Source organism: Dreissena polymorpha, chromosome 2 (genome assembly GCF_020536995.1).
Source record: "Dreissena polymorpha isolate Duluth1 chromosome 2, UMN_Dpol_1.0, whole genome shotgun sequence".
Taxonomy (NCBI): Eukaryota; Metazoa; Mollusca; class Bivalvia; order Myida; family Dreissenidae; genus Dreissena; species Dreissena polymorpha.
Genome location: NC_068356.1, coordinates 70,415,161 through 70,436,354, shown reverse-complemented (window position 1 = coordinate 70,436,354; position 21,194 = coordinate 70,415,161). Strand labels below are relative to the sequence as shown.

At 36.6% G+C, this 21,194-nt stretch overlaps 3 protein-coding genes and 1 long non-coding RNA gene across 7 annotated transcripts in view; 2 read left to right on the top strand and 2 right to left on the bottom strand.

The window, feature by feature from the left end:
- The window catches only part of LOC127867518 (uncharacterized), a 49,121-nt gene that overhangs the window by 15,132 nt on the left and 12,795 nt on the right, over positions 1-21,194 (top strand). The window lies entirely within an intron of this gene.
- LOC127867509 (uncharacterized) lies at positions 954-3,493 on the top strand. Of its 2 annotated transcripts, none has more exons than XM_052408705.1 (3): positions 954-1,078; positions 1,549-1,971; positions 2,140-3,493. In XM_052408705.1, the coding sequence occupies exons 2-3, from the start codon at positions 1,552-1,554 to the stop codon at positions 3,343-3,345; spliced, it is 1,626 nt and encodes a 541-aa protein (XP_052264665.1). In that variant the 5' UTR covers positions 954-1,078; positions 1,549-1,551; the 3' UTR covers positions 3,346-3,493. The 2 variants fall into 2 exon arrangements, with proteins under 2 accessions (XP_052264665.1, XP_052264664.1); XM_052408704.1 differs by lacking the exon at positions 954-1,078 and adding an exon at positions 1,111-1,231.
- On the bottom strand, positions 4,676-7,582 carry LOC127867506 (uncharacterized). Its single transcript, XM_052408689.1, has 2 exons — positions 7,007-7,582; positions 4,676-6,511 (listed from the first exon to the last, which is right to left on the bottom strand). Exons 1-2 carry the CDS (start codon positions 7,573-7,575, stop codon positions 5,221-5,223), a joined length of 1,860 nt encoding a protein of 619 aa, XP_052264649.1. The 5' UTR covers positions 7,576-7,582; the 3' UTR covers positions 4,676-5,220.
- Positions 15,964-21,194, bottom strand: part of LOC127867511 (metalloendopeptidase OMA1, mitochondrial-like) — a 182,573-nt gene continuing 177,342 nt past the window's right edge. The window contains exon 10 of one of the 2 annotated variants that reach the window (XR_008043524.1): positions 15,964-16,352. The gene's annotated coding sequence lies outside the window, so the exon portion shown is untranslated. The other variant, XR_008043525.1, reaches the window with a different exon arrangement.

The following is a 21,194-nucleotide window of genomic DNA, read 5'->3' as shown; positions in this document are numbered from 1 at the left end:
AGTTATAGACATTGAAATGAACAGTTTTTATTTTTTCCCCTAATATCTCTCTTTCGCACTCTTTTTTCCCCTTTCACCCAGCGTCCAGCGTCTTCCCCTTTCTCTAAAAAAAACCCTGATACTTGTCTCTTTGTTAAATGAAAGTGTTTGCAATTTGAACAGTGAACGAAACCCGGTTTGTACCCGATTAGACATTGCTTGACCTTGTTGTTAATGAAGTGCACATGGTAGCTGGCTTATCAGCATTGAGCTCGCTTACACATGACATGACATGACGTTGTCGAATGAAACGTGAGAGCGGGTGGAGCTATGGGTCATTCATGCGCAGATGTTGTATAATTTGAATACACATTTAATATCACCATCTGCCCCCAAAATAGCAACCGGTAAAAAAATCGTATAAAGATATAAGCAAATGAAACAAAAACGTGACAATACCCGTCAATAAATATTTCTAAGCTGACCACTGTTTATCTTTCTACCGAATATTTACCGATCTGAATTTAAGAGTGATGATTCAATAATTAGTTATATGGCGATAATATTACACATCTCTGCCGATTGCCGAATTGAACGGTGATAATTAATTTGTTTTCTTACTCCTAAACTATCCTGAATGACAGCAGCGTATTTTAATTAAAGGGATACGAGAAAAACAGGAGCGGTTTTGTATTTAAAGTCTAATTAATCGCATATGCACATGTCAAATAAATAGGCAACTCAAATAAATACCGGTACGCGTTTTGTTCATTGCTATCTCCTTGAAAGAGCATTCAATTAACCCTTTCCCCGATAGATGCGTATAATCCCGAGTCTATCGATTCCCCGATACATGCGTTTATTACCGTCTCTATCGATTACCACATACATGCGAATAGACCCTTTTCACAATAGGCCGAAATTGATAAGAGCGCGAAGTCACGTGACTCGCAGAATTCCAGAACGAGGCGAAACGTGATGCCATTTCTGATAGTGTCAGGCGACGCCGCATCGGATTTCGACCCTTCACGCTTTTGAAGGCGATAATTCGGCGACGTAACGATATTGTCAACACAAATCGACATCGTCAGAATTAGCAGTAAATATTTACTTCCCATTTTCAGTCGTTCATTTCCTGTCAATAGTTTATACTAGATCTAAAATTAACAAAGACGCGGAGGTTATGGAAAAAAATAGTGTACGAATTCGGAAATTAATTGTGTGTGGATTGAGTCATCAAAAAGCGTATTAGGTAAACATTTATGTGTTTATTTGATATGTGCATAACCCTGGACAAATGTTTTCGTTTTGTTAGTCCAATTGTGTTAAACCTGAAATGTCAACTGAATTTTTCTTCGCCTTCTTCATATAATGTGCCAGTCTAATGATATGTATCATATTGGTTAACTGTTTTCTTCCTTAAGTTCAACTTTATGCATTTAATTGCAACTACTGTTAAACCATATAAGGCCCATTAATATTAGAATATTTATGTCCATTTAAATTTAGAAAGTAAAAATCGAACTAGATCTATCTAACATATTACTTACTTAAGGTTTTTTTCTTCAGAACATGGCTCAGTCAAGAAGAAGAGGCCAGATGTGTTGTGTCTACGGATGTGTAAATTGCCGCTATGACAAGGAGAATGCATTGTCTGATAATCATTTTTTTAACATTCCAAAACATGTTCTAGAAAACAGAAAACAAAAGCAACGTTGGTGCGCATTAATAAAAAGACAAGATGGGCTTGATGGGTTCAACATGACTCCAAGAACTGTGATTTGCCACGAACATTTTCTTGAGTCAGATTTTAAGAAAGCCTTAGGTAGTAAGCGATGGACTTTAGAACCTGGAGTAGAGCCATCAGTTTTCAACTGGTCAAAAGTCAGTGAACGAAAGCCTCCAAAGAACCGCCTGCCATTGTCGCCAAGCAAGGACCAAGCAAATCTGATGGTGGATGCACCTGTGTCGCCAGACAATCATCCAGAGTTTGTAAGTTAACAAATAACATAACGTTAAATAAGTCTTTTGGGGATTATATTTCAGTTTTATTTCACTGATAATTCTCTATAAACCACCGGAAAGATTAATAATAAGATACTATAACTGTTACAGATATGAGTATTCTGTTGTATTTAATTGTGCCTTTTTATTCTTCAGACAGCAGTCAAGTTGCCTCAAATGGCAGATAAAGCATGCCAAACGGAAACAGAAGATTTAATTGCAGAGGTTAGTGTGCAACCAGTATCATCTACACACTGTGACCATGAATATTCCACATTAAAGTCGTTCACAGACGTGGAACTTCTTAGCGAACAGTTAAAAGCGTGTCAGGCAAAGTGTGATTATTTGGAAAAGACAATTGATGAATTAAATGCAACCATCAGTGAATTTGAAGCCAATAGGTTTTCCTTAGAAAAAATAAGTGATGACAAGCATGCAGTGATGTTCTACACAGGCTTTCCAAACATTGAAACATTTAATGCTTTTTTTAAATATTTAGAGACAAAAAGTGAGAAACTTAATTATTGGAGAGGGCGCAGTGAGTCAGGGGAAGATGCTCCAAAACACCAAACACACAGTACAAGCAGACCTGGGAAAAAACGGGCATTATCAACAAAAGAAGAATTGTTTATGGTGCTTGTAAGGTTAAAGGTTGGGTTGTTTGTAAGGGACATTTCTGAACGTTTTGGCATTTCTCAAGGACATTTTTCAAAAATCTTCACAACTTGGATTATTTTCTTGTCTCATGAACTTCCCGACTTATTTCCATTTCCTTCCCAGAAGTCTGTCAGAAAAAATATGCCGTTAGAATTCAACCAGTACCCAACAACACGAATCATCATTGATTGTACAGAAATCTTTATTGAAGTTTCAAGCGTAATGGCAACCCAAAGTCAAACATGGTCCAACTACAAGCACCATAACACTTTGAAAGTGTTAGTGGGAGTAAGTCCAAATGGTACTCTAACTTTTATATCCGGTTTGTGGGGTGGAAAAATCTCAGACAAGGCAATTACCCAAAAATCAGGTCTTCTTGATCTTCTTGAAAAGGGAGACAACATCATGGCTGATAGAGGGTTCGACATTAAGGACATCCTTCCGGAAGGAGTTGGCCTCAACATTCCGCCATTTCTAAATGGACGTAGCCAATTGTCAGCCAGTGAAGTACGTGAAACCATGGACATTGCTTCTGTGCGAATACATGTTGAACGTGAAATTGGGAGAATCAAGAACTACCACATTATTGACGGGGTGATGCCACTGAGTTTAAGCCACATTGCTGAGCACATTGTGAAGGTGGTGGCTTATTTAACCAACTTTTTGCCACCTTTACTTCCACCAGCTCACAAAATTATGAAGTAACCAGTTACCTGGCTGTAAAATGTTCTTACTTGACTTGATTATCTATCTGCATTGTGATGGTGTTTAAGATGTATTCATTGTTTTAAATGTTACATATTTTTTGTTTTGTGTATTGTTATTAAATGCTCATTAAATTTATTCTATTGGACATGGTGTTTTCTTTACTTTGAGTGATATATGGAATCCCTTTATGTAATTTACAGATGAGGATTATTTCAAAATGCACTTATTTTTAAGCATGTATGCATCAATGGTTTGGCAACAAAAAAAAGTTATTTTAATCCTCCTATTTACTTATTATTAAGAACTAATGTGTGAATCAGGAAAAAGCTATAAAAAGTACAAATACATTTCAACTTATAAATAACTTAGGCTTTAGCCTGGATCACCAAAATAATAATATTGTGTGCTTGTCAACTTCTAAGCAATTTTGAGAAATTACATGTGCTGCTCAAAAATAAATATGTAAAATTACTTATACTGATGTTAAAACCAAATAATATGAATGCTGTTTGCTAACACCATAAAGTATGTTATATTGAACTATTAATTGCAATATTAATATGCTAAGGGTTTTGTGCATGGGTCATAATTATAAGTATTGATTTCATGCATGAACAATGAAAACCTTGGCATTTCTTGGTAATCCTATTTGGATTCAATTTTACAAATGTCACAAATAGGATAGCTTTCTTATTTTCTTAATTGTCACAAATATCCAAGGAAACCAGCCAAGAAGATCTCAAATTGACACCAGTTCTGTGTATTACTTAACGCAGATATGCCAACTGTGTCATGCACTTTATGGCAATTTGGGTGGTGTCTTATCAGTGGATATTATCTCAGGGTGATTATGGCAGACACAGTATGGTACCAGATTAGACACTAGCACCCCCCAATTAAACTTTGCATCATAAACATTTATCACTATGACTTTTGTATTAAAAAGCATGACCTGTCTACTTTAAAAAATAGTATTCCATAATGTGAACAATGGGCATTAAAAGAAAGATGGCAATGTAATATCCATTATCCTTATTGGTATATGCACTTCCAAATAAATAAAAACTCCTGTATCCAGTTGCTCAAAATAATATACCGTGGCATTTAGATATAATGATGAAACGTATTAAATGATAATAAAAAAAATCATTTATTTTGCTCATAAAACATCACAAGACCCTAATCTTTTTCTGAGCATCTAGGGCCAGAAGTATTGATTTGTGTACATAACAAGAAAAATTCAGAGTTTCATCATTTTATTAAGCACATGTAACAAAAAGGTACCATAATACTGCATATTCATTTAATATAAGCTATTAACCTTTATAAAATTAAGAAATGCCTATGATGTTATTACTGTTAAAAAATAAAGCAAGCAGCTCTTCTTAGTTTCTTTTTAAATATCAATATAATTAAAAATAAATATCAATATAATAACAAGAGCACATAATTAATTCATAAGTACATATATATACACTAGAAGTGACTTAAAATTCAGATGTTATTACTCAATGAAACAGTAAGATGGAAATTCTTAACAAATTAAACATAACATATAATAACAAGAATACTGTTTAACCCTTTGCATGCTGGGAAATTTGTCGTCTGCTAAAATGTCGTCTGCTGAATTTATAAAATTAGCATTTTCTTCAATTTTTTTCAAAAAATACTATCGGACTAGCAAACAGTTTGGATCCTGATGAGACGCCACGTTCTGTGGCGTCTCATCTGGATCCAAACTGTTTGCACAGGCCTTCAAAATTCGGTTCCTGCACTGAAAGGGTTAACATAAATGCTTGATATTTGCAGTTCATGAATATATACATTTTTACATATATACAAGAGATGGAAGCTATTTCTCATCAATAAGGCTTAGTTATTAACTAAGTCCTGAACTCGTCTAGTCAACATCTCAGGCACGAAAACTGTCTTGTAAAATGTTTGCAAGGCTGGCAGCCATCGAGAATCCCAGGAGGCTTGGTCAAACTGGATGCGCTCGATAAATACTACACCATTTCCAAGCCACACAACAAAGTCAGTCCATGAAAGCCCAGTTACAAACATTTGCCCTTGAACTTGAAAGTAATAGTCATGATTTCTACTCAACTGGACCTCACCTCTGTCAGTTTTTCTAAGACAAAATGGCTGCTTTTCAATTGCTTCGTTCACACTTAAGCCGCCACGCGACATGGGGCATTTTACTTCAAGACATCCGAAGCTATCTAAAGTGGTGTCATGTATAATCCCATCGACTGAAGCACCCAGCCACGTATATTGCTTATGCAGTAATAGTCCCATTTTTGTAACGACCACATTTGTTCCACTTGTCGCCATTTTGTTCATGTACTCCTTCACCGCAATCTCTTCATTTTTCCTCCCATATTCTGTTGCTTTCGAAGTAAAGTTGGAGTAAAGCATCTGCTTCAACAAACCATCAGGGTTCTTCTTGCGCTTAATAATTTTGCCAAAATTTGAAGCAGTTAACTTGCACTTGCGCACATTGTTCCACAAGTCTGAATCACTTTGTGCCTTGGTTCGTCTCTCCAATATGTTTATTATTTCAGGATCAACATGATCTTTATCAATGTATTGTGACACTGCTGACTGAATTTCACAGTGGTTTCCGGAGTAATCAATGTCCTGCATGTTCACAGTACAAAGTTTAAACACATTTATGTCCGATAATTCACTGCTTTTATCAATATTGCGTCTAACTTCATTGATGGAAGTGTTCACCTCAACTTGGTCAGCCACATGAAAGCTTTCATCAAGCAGAACCTCAAACTCCTCACTACCTGTATTGGTTTCCGAAAGGTCTTCATGAAACAAAAAGAATCCAGAAGCAGGCATACACTTTTCCAAGTCGGTGTACAGTGTTCCCAACGCTGCAAAATCCACACATCTGTCAGCAGGAGCGCGAGGATCATAATTAGTGGAAATTGGGGATTGATCATGAAGTTTTCCATGAGCTACCTTACGAATTTTTAGTTCAGCAAGGGAAGCAGAGTCCATTTTGAGATCTCGTGGAACATTCCAGTTGCTTAGCCTTGATGTGCAGGTCACAACTTCTGGTGCCTTCTGCATGTCATTCCGTGCGAAGTCCTCCACACAGAACAACAGTCCTCCAACATGGTTACACTTGCCTTCTCCTCTAGGACCGAGTCTGAAATTCATCATAAGAGAAATATAGAGACAATAAGAAACAATTTTAAAAGCAGCGCTTGTATTCTTACACTGCAAACTTTGTAAATAAACAAACTATTATTCATTTTAATTGACAATATTCCCGCATTATTATCCAGCTCTCTTGTAAACAAGAACAACTTAAATTTCTAAAAAAAAACTGTTATAGCATCACTTTGTGATGAAAAGATAAGTTTCAAGAAATACATGTTGCTGGTGTTTACAGTAATTTATATTATCTACTTTCCAAAGACCCGTGTGATTCTTGTGTACATATATACATACATAATTGTACATACATGTTCATAATGTACTGTACATATTGATTAAATGATATTTCAATAAACAAATATATGGATACATGGCTGTTGTGTAGCAAACTAAACAAATCATGGTTATGTGCAGTGCCAATGAAAAGAAATGAAAAGTAAGACATGCACCAATTAATTTACAATAAAGATAACTATGTAATTACCCGGCTGGACAGTCACAGGCAGCATACATCACATCCCCATTGTTCTTCAAGACAACCACAACCTTGTATTTCATTTTTTTCATGGAGGCAATTACTTTAGCTCTGACTAGGGTCAAGTTTTTGTTAACAGCAACTTTAATGTCATTAATATGACGCTCCTTATAGAAGCTATACGCTCTTTCTTTCTTAAACACAGTGCCTTTCATGATTTGATCACCGTATTTTCTTGTCCTTTCTACCAGATACTGGTACAACTGGTGAAAGTTCACATTTGGTAGCAATCGCAGGTCATTAGTCCACCCAGCTTCGTCGGCAAGAACGATTAAATCGTCGAACGTACATTGTTCAGGAATATTAATGTCCACTGTTAATCCTTGGTTTATGTCTAGATTTTCCTGTTTCTGTGCGTTTACACGGCAAATGTACGCATACAGACGAGACACTAATGAAGCTTTCTTGCCAGTAACGTGTTCAGACACACTTTTTAACACTCGCTTCAAATGATTCACAGTCAAAGTCTCTAAATTCTCCACAGAGTAACACAAATATTCGTCGATGCTCTCCGCCATTTTCAATACAAATGAAGAGAAAGTTGTCACGTTTCGCCTCGTTCTGAAATTCTACGCACCACGTGATATCTAAAAATAGCAACAGCGGTAGTATTGTGAAACTGGTCTATTTGGCCGTGTCTATCCATTACCCGATAATCCCGTATATTCCCAATGTCCATTTTCAAATGCAAATTCTGATTGATATTGACGACAAAATTGCTCAAGAAAACTCATAAACACAAACATCCGACATTTTTCTAAAGTGTCAAATAAATTTCGGCATATGTTTCTATTTAAAGATTTGATGAAATAGGTGTCCAATCTGGACAATGGTATTCAAATTAGCGTAAATAACATAATGTGGTGTGCGCGCATCGTGTACAGTTAATGTTCTGTTACAAATTGTAGCCAGAAATAAATACATGTATATGCCCATGATATTTTCGTGTCAGGTCTTTGTTTGGACAAAAAGAGCGCGAAAATAGGCGTAGGTGTATTTATTCATAACAAAAACTGCGTAGCGCAAACAACAACGTAAAAGCTTCGTAGTGAATTTCCATTTAAGTATTGGGGCATCTCGCAAATGATTTTGACATTTTCCTGAATAAAATAAAAGTAATAAACGCTGTATCATTTTCATATTTTAGTTCCTTCAATATTGCAACAATTATTGTACTGTATCTGATTGCACGCAAAGTGCCGTGTACAGTTCATGAATATTCTTTTACAACGACCAATTAACAGCGTCGTCTATATTTAGACTTAATGCAATATGTACAAGTCATTTTCTGGAAATTGGGAGAAAGTAAAAGTGATTTTTCGAAAATAGACCAACGTTTTTTTTCCATTTAATTTGTCATAATTATTTATATTTTATGTTGTCTGTGTATGTTTGTTTGGTTCTCATAATGAAATCCTTATCTTATGAAAATTAATATCGTAATGATAAATGTGTAAAGCAAGTCCCGTTTCCGAGATCATTTACGAGAATTACTTCGATATATTTACTGACATATAAAATCATGGTTTTGACAGACGACACGTGCTAATCTAAAGTTGGTGTTTTTGTAGTACACAGGATATTGGATTATCGCTGCTTGATTGAGCAATAAAACAAAGATGCAGTCGGCGGTTTTCAGTAGGTCTTTTGTACTGACCAACATAATAATCAATAATGCACGTGCTTATCTAACATTTAGGGATAAAACACACGGGATACTAGACACTTTGGACTTGTTTAGGCCATAAAACGCAATCCCGGTGGCTTTTTTCAGTAGCACACGTGTCCAGAAACTAACGAGTTCGGGTAATAAAGCACAGAGATTATGATCTGAAAACTGCATGGAGTCTGAAATAAAAACAAAATGCAGACAAATCAAAAGATTAATCGCCTAATGTTACAATTCAATATTTTAAGGTGGGGGTTCTCACTGCATTTCTTGTTGCATTCGCATACGCTTGTATTACTTGTTATAACTTATATCCTCGTATTATTTATTAGAATACAGACTTAAAATTTATATGGTTGGAATGAGAATTTATTTCTCTACAATATTTACATTGACACAAATGATGTGAAATGCAAGAAACTAAGTGAAAATTAAGCCTAAACAAGACAGGTGTAACAGTTGAGAATGTTTCCATTATTTTCCCAATAACCCTATTGAGATGGTGTAGTCAGGCTTATCAGCTGTATATGGAGTCACTGTTATCAGAACAGCAGGACTGGTATTGGCCTGGAGTGGCAGATCAGATAAGAGGTCTATCAGGGAAAGGGTTAAATGACGCAAATAACCGAAAAGGATAAAAAGCGGAAAGGAAAAATTTAGCGGAAAGAAGTTTCAGCAAGCTAAAAAAAAATTTTTTTGGAAAGTAACAAAAAAATAATTATGTCGGGCCGATTTTAGTGGGTCGGTTGGGTTATGCCAAACAAAATAATTTTTAAGGATGGCCTAAGGGCTAAAGGCCCCATGCCCCACAACCCCCAAAAAACCTGCCTGAAATCAGAGTAGATGAGTTATAGACATTGATTAAAACAGTTTTTATTTTTTCCCCAAATATGTCTCTTTTGCACTCTATTTTCCCCTTTCACCCAGCGTCCAGCGTCTTCCCCTTTCCCTAAAAAAAAACATGAGTAAATTGATTTTTGTGTCTTTTCCACATGAAATAACATATGCAATAGCATTTTGCTTGACTGCAGAAAATGAAAACCAGTATTAAACCAGTAACCTTGCAAATAAGCAATCAATATATAATTTGGTTGACATTTTGTTTTAAAATATGATATTGCAGTGCTTTAATCTATTGCTAATACATAATTTAACATTTCAAGATGGGGACATTTACAACATTCGTAGAATTGTACAGTTTTCGGAAAGAAGCGAAGAGGTTACCTCAGTTACTGCTCATGTCACTGCAAGCTGCTTACCAATCAGAAATCAACTAGAAATGGCGCGGCAGAGGCCGACGCGTATCCCCACGCCGAATGTTTGACCTAGATGTGCCCCAGGGCTGGTAATGGGGCCATGCATAGCTGAGATTGACCGTATTGTCATAAGAGAAGTTCATCATCAATTAGAAGTGAATTGGTGTAGAAATGAAGAAGTTATAGTAAAAGGCAATTTTGGGTGGGTGTGACATATGTGGGCAGGGCGCCCCAGGGTTGGTAATTGTGCCATGCATAGTTGAGATTGACCGTATTGTCATAAGAGAAGTTCAGAATCAATTTGAAGTGAATCGGTGTAGAAATGAAGAAATTTTAATATCGTAAAAGGCAATTTTGGGCGGGTGTGGTCTATGTGGGCGGGGCCCCAGGGTTGGTAATGGGGCCATGCATAGTTGAGATTGACCGTATTGTCATAAGAGAGGTTCAGTATCAATTTGAAGTGAATCGGTGTAGAAATGAAGAAATTATAGTAAAAGGCAATTTTGGGTGGGTGTGGTCTATGTGGGCGGGGCGCCCCAGGGTTGGTAATGGGGCCATGCATAGTTGAGATTGACTGTATTGTCATAAGAGAAGTTCAATATCAATTTGAAGTGAATCGGTGTAGAAATGAAGAAATTATAGTAAAGGCAATTTTGGGTGGGTGTGGTCTATGTGGGCGGGGCCCCAGGGTTGGTTATGGGGCCATGCATAGTTGAGATTGACCCTAATGTCATAAGAGAAGTTCAGTATCAATTTGAAGTGAATCCGTGTAGAAATGAAAAAATTATAGTAAATGGAATTTTTTGGTGGGTGTGGCCTATGTGGGCGGGCGCCCCAGGGTTAGGATTGGGGCCATGCATAGTTGAGATTGACCCTAATGTCATAACAAAAGTTCAGTATCAATTTGAAGTGAATCCGTGTAGAAATGAAAAAATTATAGTAAATGGAAATTTTTGGTGGGTGTGGCCTATGTGGGCGGGGCGCCCCAGGGTTGGGGATGGGGCCATGCATGGTTGAGATTGACCGTATTGTCATAAGAGAGGTCCAGTATCAATTTGAAGTGAATCGGTGTAGAAATAAAGAAGTAAATGTAAAATAACCTAAAAAAATGAGTGATAATTTCTGACGCGGCCCCACCCCAACCGCTATAACTTTTGACCCAGGGGTCAGATCAAAATTCCAAATAGTGCAGGGTCGCACATATGCTCATAGCTACCATGTGTGTAAGTTTCAAGGTTCTAGTGCTTTTAGTGTAGGAGGAGATAGTGGCCAGGACGGACGGACAGACAGACAGACGGACGGACGGACGGCGGAGATAACCACAATATCCCCACCTTTTTTTCAAAAAGCGTGGGGATAATAAATAACAGACCTTGACACTAACTTTTTTGACAGGGTTCCTGGAGGGAAGGTCCACTCAAGGTCACAGGGATAAAAAAAATTAAGCGCATGGAAAGGTCTTGTCCAGATACACATGGGTACCAAATATGAAAGTAGTGCTGCAACAATATACCGGTATATCGGTATATATCGCAATACGCAATCCGCATATTGTATTGCGATACGATTTTCATCATACCGGTACGAAAATTTTACAAAAATTCATTCACATTTCGTCCATGATAACAAGGTAAACAAAACAAAGCAGTGTAAATAATGTTTTTCGTAAAAATAGCATTCTGAAAAGTGTATTATACGGAGTAGCGTTGTTACATCAGAGCATTCGTTCGATGCTTTTGAACAGATTATCGTTGAATTAATTGCGCACAGCTGTACATGTTTCGTTCGATTCTGAATTGAGCATTATTAAATTTGTAATCCGAATTTCGGTAATACGCTTCCAAATTTTAATGCTAATGCGACAATACGAAATTCTAGCGTCAAATAAAAAGTGCTTTATCCTTTGTCTCAATAAAAAGCGCGCGAAAATTATGCAGACATGTAGAACGTCGCATGGAAAGTATGGGTGTATTTTGTGTTGTAAAAAAACGGGAACATCACGTCAGGTGAATTACGCGTGTTCAGTGGAAAAAAACGCCCCGGTTTGACATTATTTCATCACATCTTTAAATAGTAACAAATGCCAAAATGTATTTGATACTTAAGAAAATTTGCGAATGTTTGTGTTTCTTGTTATTCTTGAGCACATTTATAGTAAATATTTACCAGAATTAGCCTTAAAACTGGAATATACGGGATTATAGGGTAATTGGCAAGTTATAATTTTGGTACAAGTTAGCAATATATTGCGATATATTGCAATACGGGTTTTTGAACTGACAATATATTGCAATACGGTTTTTGGCGTATTGTTACAGCACTATATGAAAGCAGGGGTTTTTATCTGATTTTGGGGAAAGGGCCTGGCCTTTTTTGAGGGGAAAAAAATCGCGCGAAACGTTGAATTTTGGGGGAAAAAAATCTGCGAAAAGCCGGATTTTGGGGAAAATAAGGAAAGTCTAAAATAATAAATTTAACATATTTTACTGTTTTTAAAACAAATTCAAGGCAACAGATAATTTAATTATGCAATATTTTTCTAGTTTCTACAGTGGATCAGGTTAACTTATATATAAAAAGGTAAAAACAAAAAAAAAAAAAAAAAAAATGTTTTTTTTTTTTTTTTTGGAGGGGAAAATGAAATCTAGGGGAAAATTTACCAGCTGAGGGGAAAAAAATCTGAGGGGAAAGGGCCGATTTTCGGCGGGTCCCAAAGAAGGAAAAAAAAACCTGGAAAGCAATATCTGAAGGGACACAGATGTTATGAGATTTTTTGAATCGATGTCGCATATTTTGAAACCTGAACGCGGACTCCAAGTTCAAAACTTTCATACACATAGATAGGTGTCAGGGGTTTTTTTTTAGAAAAAGGGGAAGACGCTGGACGCTGGGTTAAAGGGGAAAATCGAGCGCGAAAGAGACATATTTGGGGAAAAAATAAAAACTGTTCATTTCAATGTTTAGACTATAACTCACCTACAGTCTTCAGGTTTTTTTTAGAAAAAGAGGTATGTCTCTGACCTTTTTGTTCTTAAACACATGAACAAGTATGATATTAAAGTCAAAGTCCTAAAAAAGTTGCAGGTGTAGATCTAATAATGGGAAATGTTTTCAACTGGGGCCGGGGAACGATGTCAATTCTATGATTAAAATTTCATGATGAATGGGTTGACGATCTAGATCTGCTACAGTATTGGCAGGGAAAGGTGCGGCAGCTGCCGATTGTCTACTTTTACTTTCACAATAATCCGACAGTATTAATCAATGTTGATTACATCAGCGATTTTCCTCCTTCTTTATAAAGTACCGGTAAACGGTACTTTCCCAATCGAACGAAAATTCCCAAATTCCCAAAACGGTACTTTCCCAATCGAGCGAAAATTCCCAAATTCCCAATCGGCATCTGGAAAAATCCCAATCAGCGTCCGAATTTTTTCTCAAAACGATAGAAAGTTTCGTAAAAAAACCAACTTTCGGCGAGCGAACAAAGAAAATCGTATAGTTGTGTGTAACCACGCGCTCGATTAATTTCGGGTTTTATTATTCAGCGCATTCAATCAATAGAGTTGTTACTGTTTCCGGTTCTTTTGCCAGGCAGCCAGCGTACTGTTTTACGTCGGTTTGTAACCTTATCGTAGTTTGAAATGAGTCATAATAGCAAATATTATGCCAAAAAAACAATCGGAACCATCAATCACAGGACACATTGACAGCAATAATGATGCTGTGCAGGGAGGGATGCAAGCAACTGAGTGATGATTAAACATCAAAGATTGTTGAAATTTCACAAAAATGAAAGAGAGAGACATTGCTTTAAAAGAGATTAAAACAACTAGTAATTGATTTGGTGTGTTCTTTATAATATTTTGTTATTTATATAAACTTTATAACTTAATGGTCATTAAGGCATGCCTGCAAATGATTATTTAAATGGGTATGTTCAATTAAGTATGAACTGTATGATGTATTCAATAAGACCCAAACTTCACGACGCGATTTTCCCAATTTCAGGATTTCACGACTCGATTTTTCCCAATTTTGAGGTTTTCACGACTCAATTTTTCCCAATCGGACCGGTACGGGTACTTTTCCCAATTGGACAAGGAAAATCGCTGTACATGTACCTCCGAATCCTGCTGGGTTTCAACGGTTTTTGATGATTCCTTCTTAAAAAATGCGTCAACGCAATTAATTTTTTCCGAGTCCGAACGTTTTATTTTGTTCGTGTATGAACACCAATTGTGAGACTTTTTTCTGTTTTAACGTTTTTATCTTGGATTTCACATAACCCGGATGAAAACTCGACTGGTTTCCGGTAATTAATTGACAAAACACCCTTCTCGCGCAAGACCGGAATCCAGTAAAATAGTCACATGATTAATACGATTAGTTGCCCGATTTCCATTACGTAATTTAAGAGCTATATATAGAATCACTGGGATTCCCATATTTGAGTGTTCGTCGGAAGAGAGAGAGAGAGAGAGCGAGATCGTTGTACATGGTACAAATTGGATAAGTGTCGACTTCCCAAAAGAAAAAAAACAACATTTCCTTGAGGGTAAAATATTATATTTTGGTGAAAAAAATTATATTTTTGGAGGGGAAATGGTATTTTTAGGGGAAAAATTCTGGTAGGGGAAGACGCCGAATATCGGCGTCACTTTCTTAGTAAAAAAAAAACCTGGGTGTTGTCCAGATACACATGCGTACTAAATATGAAAGCAATATCTGAAGGAACATATCAGATTTCAAAACCTGAACGCTGACCTAAAGTTCAAGGTCAAGGTCATAGGGGTAAAAAATTGTATGCGCATGGAAAGGTGTTGTCTACATACACATGCCTACCAAATATGAAAGCAACATCTGAAGGGACACAGTAGTTATGAGCCTTTTTCGATTCGCGGTCCCAGGAAATTCTCTGACCTGGCTCCACCCCAACCCCCATGTTTGACCCAGGGGTCAGTTCAAAATTCCAAATAGTGCACCGTCCCACATATGCTCATAGCTACCATGTGTGTAAGTTTCAAGGTTCTACTGCTAATAGATAAGGAGAAGATAGTGGCCAGGACGGACGGACGGCGGAGATAACCACATAATCCCCACTTTATCTCAGAAAAGCGTAGGAATAAAAACCTCCTGAAAGCAGTTAAAATTGAAAAAATGTCTTAAGTCAAAGGCCCATTATAGCGCCACAAATCAATTTACCGGAACAAATTTCACACTTCATCTGTAATTTATGTAGGTAGACTTACATACCAAAAATCAGCTCAATACATGTATCTGAAAGCGCTTTTGTTAAAAACCTCTGGAAAGCTGTTATTATAGATAAAAATTCTAGGTAAAATGCCCACAACTTTGCAAAAAAACAATTGACCGACACTTAACTGACACTTCATCTGTAAGTCATAAAGGTTGACATACACACCAAAAATTAGCTGAATATCTGAAAGCGTTTTATGAACAAGGATATCAGTAAAACTGATGGATGCTTTGTCGATATATTGTTTAATTGCGTGGAAAAGTGTGACCTTGAGAAAATCTATTAATTGTCTCAGTGACCTTGACCCCAATAACCTCAAACCTCATCAAAAAGATGGAGGTCCATGCAAGGTACATGTACCTACATCCCAAATATATGAGATCGATCAAATATTGAAGGCGCTAGCTATGAGAAACTGTAATCAAAGTGTGACCTTGAGAAAATCTATTATTAGCCTCAGTCACCTTGACCCCAGTGACTTCAAACCTCATCAAAAGGAAGAGGTCCATGCAAGGTACCTACATGCCAAATATGTAAGAGATCAGTAAAATATTGAAGGCCCTATGAGAAACTGTACCAAAATTGTGACGGAAAAATCTATTTTTAACCTCATTGACCTTGACCTCAAACCTCATCAAAAGATAGAGGCCCATGCAAGGTACATGCCAAATATGTAAGAGAATGGTAAAATATTGAAGGCGCTATGAGAAACTGTAATAACAAGATGCGTTTGTGAAACACAATGTCCCCCTATATGATGTTTGACCTTGAAGGATGACCTTGACCTTGTGAAGGATGACCTTGACCTTGACCTTTCACCACTCAAAATGTGCAGCTCCATGAGATACACATGCATGCCAAATATCAAGTTGCTATCTTCAATATTGCAAAAGAATTCATAAAATAAGCGATTTGGGCCACATATATTTGACCTCTGACCTTGAAGAATGACCTTGACCTTTCACCACTCAAAATGTGCAGCTCCATGAGATGCACATGCATGCCAAATATCAAGTTGCTATCTTCAATATTGCAAAAGTATTTATAAAATAAGCGATTTGGGCCACATATATTTGACCTCTGACCTTGAAGGATGACCTTGACCTTGACCTTTCACCACTCAAAATGTGCAGCTCCATGAGATACACATGCATGCCAAATATCAAGTTGCTATCTTCAATATTGCAAAAGTATTCATAAAATGAGCGATTTTGGCCACATATATTTGACCTCTGACCTTGAAGGATGACCTTGACCTTGACCTTTCACCACTCAAAATGTGCAGCTTCATGAGATACATATGCATGCCAAATATGAAGCTGCTATCTTCAATATAGCAAAAGTTATTGCAAAATGTTAAAGTTGGCGCAAACAGACAGACAGACCAACGGACCAACAGACCAACAGACAGACAGGGCAAAAACAATATGTCCCCCACTACTATAGTGGGGGACATAAAAATTGAGACAGAAAAATCTATTATTAGCCTCTGTGACCTTGACCTTGACCCCAGTTACCTCAAACCTCATCAAAAGGTAGAGGTCCATGAAAGGTACCTACATGCCAAATATGTAAGAGATCAGGACAAGAGCTGTCACCATAGGATGACTTATGCCCCCTATAAACACTTGAAAGACGGTGTTTTTTTTCACTAATAGGGGAATGGTGGCGGGGCCCGTCCAAAGGGAAAAACGCGTCATTTTTTAGGAAAAGGGGAAAATTAAAATTCACTCTTTTGTAGTTTATGAAGTTTATTATATGAATACACATGCATGTATGAATGTTATATTCACAGCTGAATTTCTCTGTCCTTTTTCTAAAATATATCCCAATGATTTTTTCAACATTAGTTTCAGACAGTTTAGCCTTCATGCACACTCTCAGTTTTCTTAGCCATTTTGAGTCTAATTGGGACTTTATACTTGATAAAATGGCAAATTTGAGCATTTTTTTATCAATAAAATGGACCAAATTGGAATGTTTTTATCATCAAATATTGACATTTTCCTGGCCATTTTGGGAAAAGCATGAAATTCATATGAAAACTACACTGATTTGGGAAATACTAATTTAATGTAACTCTTTATAATAATTCAAAATCATATTATATTATTAATTTGTTATATACTTTGTTAGTTGTTATCAAATAAATATTTATTATAAGAGAGCTCTTTATGGAGGGGATTTTTTTCTACAAAATCGGGGGAAAATATATACTCTTTTGAGGGGAATGGTGCCAAATATCGGCCCTGAAATTGCCATAAAAAACACTGATAGAAGTTATGAGCTTTTTTCGAAACCTAAACGCAGATTTCGAAACCTAAACGCGGACCCTCAGTTGAAGGTCAAGGTTACAGGGGTAACATTTGTGTGCGTATGGAAAGGCCTTGTCCATAAACACATGCAAAGCAAATATGAAGGTTATATCTCAAGGGACATAGAAGTTATGAGCATTTTTCAAAACCTAAACGCAGATTTCGAAACCTAAACGCAGACCCTAAGTTCAAGACAGGATTGGTGAAATTGCCGGTCCGCCGGTCCTGACCGGCAGATTTCCATTTGGTCCGGCAGGTTTAACAAGAATGTCGGACCTGACAACCAGCACAATGTGAAATGAATGCAAACAAATGATATTTTTTTTCAAAGTTGAAAATTCGAAGAGCAAACCCCTTACAATATAATGAAAATGAAATCGTTCATTGTTTTGATGTTTACAATAGGTTTGTTACGTACAATTAGCAAATCCAACTGGTTACACAACACCTACTTCAAACTCAGTCGCAAAATCGGCAACTGCGTTCTAACAAAAGAGATCTTGATAGCTTTGGCATATTTTTCGAGTAGATAAGGACATTAAAATATAAATTTCTTTATGAAGCATGGCTTTAAAAAGGTTGTTTATTAAATATAAACAATGTTCTAATGATAAACACAACCATATCCATATGTCATTTTTCATAAGTGTAAAGAGTACAGCGCATTATGGGGCAGAGCTTTCATTGGACGAGCGAATTCAAATTTAGATTGAATGCAACGCATGTACAAAGAAATGTTTTATTTCATCATACGCAGTGTCATGTAAAAAAACGTGCTTCCCGAGGACTTTCTGATACCGGAAAAAAAATGAAAATGAATCTCTGTTAACAATTACACTGCATTAGCATGTAAATAAATTGTCTTGATAATTTAATGAATTTTTCGTACACGTTATGAAAAATGAAATGCCTTAATACTAAAATGAAAATTAAATGTCAGGAAACTTGTTTTATACTGTGCGCAGTCAGGGGGTTTTTTTACTAAGAAAGTGACGCCGATATTCGGTGTCTTCCCATACCAGAATTTTTCCCTCAAAATACAATTTCCCCACCAAAAATATCATTTTTCACCAAAATATAATATTTTCTCTCAAAGAAATGTTTATTTTTCCTTTGGGAATTCGACAATTATCCAATTTGCACCATGTACAACGATCTTTCTCTCTCTCTCCAGACGAACACAAAAAATCTGGGAATCCCAGTTATTCTAAATATAGCTCTTAAATAACGTTATGTAAACTGGGCAACTAATCGTAATAATCATGTGACTATTTAACTGGATACCGGTCTTGCGCGAGAAGGGTGTTTCGTCAATAAATTACCAGAAACCAGTCGAATTTTCATCCGGGCTATGTGCAAGCCAAGATATAAACGTGAAAACAGAAAAAAATGTCTCACAATTGGCGTTCTTACACAAACAAAATAAAACATTCGGAATTGGAAGATACTGAACGCATCGAGGCATTTTTTAAGAAAGAATCATCGAAAACCGTTATAACCCATCAGGATTCTGAGGTAATCAACATCGAACATTGTGAAAGTGAAAGTAGACAATCGGCAGCTGCTGCTCCTTTCCCTTCCAATACTGTAGCAGATCAAGATCGTCAACCCATTCATCATGAAATTGAAATCACAAAATTGACATCGTCCCCCGGCCCCAGTACAGAAATATAGTTGAAAACATTTCACATAATTAGATCTACACCTGCAACTTAATTAAGGACTTTGACTTTAATACGTGTTAAATGTGTTTAAGAACAAAAAGGACGGAGACAAGCCTCTTTTGATGAGTTATAGACATTGAAATGAACAGTTTTTATTTTTTCCCCTAATATGTCTCTTTCGCACTCTTTTTTCCCCTTTCACCCAGCGTCCAGCGTCTTCCCCTTTCTCTAAAAAAAACTCCAAACTGCAATCATATCAAAGTAAGAATGTTTTAATCGTTTTGAATACATATAATTTGATAATTATTCGGCTTGCACTTATGTTATTGAAATTAGCGCAACGAACCGAGCCTCTGATAGGGAATACATGTAATAAACACTGACACGCGGATTTTTCACAACTTTATTGACATTACACAAAAGATTAACACCAATTAGCTGCCGGTGTTTTTTAACCTAAGCGATTAAAGTTTGTTTTACGGACAGTTGAATTAAGCGTTTAAGATGTGATCGCTGCCATCCTGGAATTTTCGAGTGGTGTTGTATTTTTCGGTCTGGCTTATTTTTCTCATGACCGGCACATTTTCTGAAATGCCTGTCCGGATGACCGGCAGATTTTTTCCAATTTCGCCAAGCCTGCAAGGTCAAGGTCACAGGGGTCAAAATTTGTGTGCTTATGGAAAGGCCTTGTCAATATAAACATGCATACCAAATATGAAGGTTATATGATTTATATCTCAAGGGACATAGAAGTTATGAGCATTTTTCGAAACCTAAACGCAGATTTCAAAAACCTAAACACGGACCCTATATTCAAGGTCAAGGTCATAGGGGTCAAATTATTTGTGCGTATGGAAAGGCCCAGGGGTGGCGAAATCAAATGTCCGAGTTGCCCGAGTCGTACATTTGCTTGTCTGGGCAACTGATTTTTTTCAATTAAGTTGTCCGTGGACAACAAGTTTTTTAAAAGTCGGGTCCAGGTATACAAAAAACGACATTGTATTAAAGCCGTAATTAAGTTTTACAAAACCGGATGTCGACATGCGATTACATTGCCAGTGCTATTTGCGGACAATCAAGCTAAAATACGGGCACTCTCCCGCGCAGTGATCTCCCTCATTCCATAAGAGACCAGGAGCATGCCGCATTTTAAACATTCGGCCCGACTGTTAGACAGTGTACAGACTGGTTTCTTTATTTTTACAATCAGACAGAAATAAAAAGTGTCAAAGTAAGATAATCAAAACACGGTCTACCTTGTTATTTAAGACGACTTTAATGGTAAAAATGGAACATTTAGTTTTTTTAAATCTTCAACAACGGAGCAGAAACCCGAAGCTTTGAGCAGTCCACCTCCCATAAAAACTAAAAAAGATTATGATAAAAAATATGATCTAAGTAAACGCACCAGAACTTTTCAAGAAACTTTTCTCACAGAATTTCAATGGTTACCAGTTGATGATAATCAAATTGCTACCAGAAGCGGTGCAGAGCCTCAGTCTGATGAGGTCGACATATTGGACTACTTTAATATTTTAAGATGACGATGTACTTATGTTCAACACATGTTTTAATAACACTAGCTTTGCAAGATTAAAAATTTTAGAAAGTCTTTATATTGTTAATAATTTACTGCTATAATGAATGTACTATTGAAATACAACTATAAACAAAACTAGCAAATCATACTCATTTTGGTATATTCCACATTGTTTTACATTAATCAATAAATGCATTTATAATTTATATAAACATTAACGGACAAGTGTAGTTCAGCAACGGACAAGTTAAATTTCCTAAATGGTTGTCCGTGGACAAGTATAGTTTTTTGAGATTTCGCCACCCCTGAGGCCTTTTCCATTTATACATGCATACCAAATATGAAGGTTATATCTCAAGGGACATAGAAATTATGAGCTTTTTTCGAAACCTAAACGCAAAGTGTGACGGATGGATGGACGGACAGTCCGATC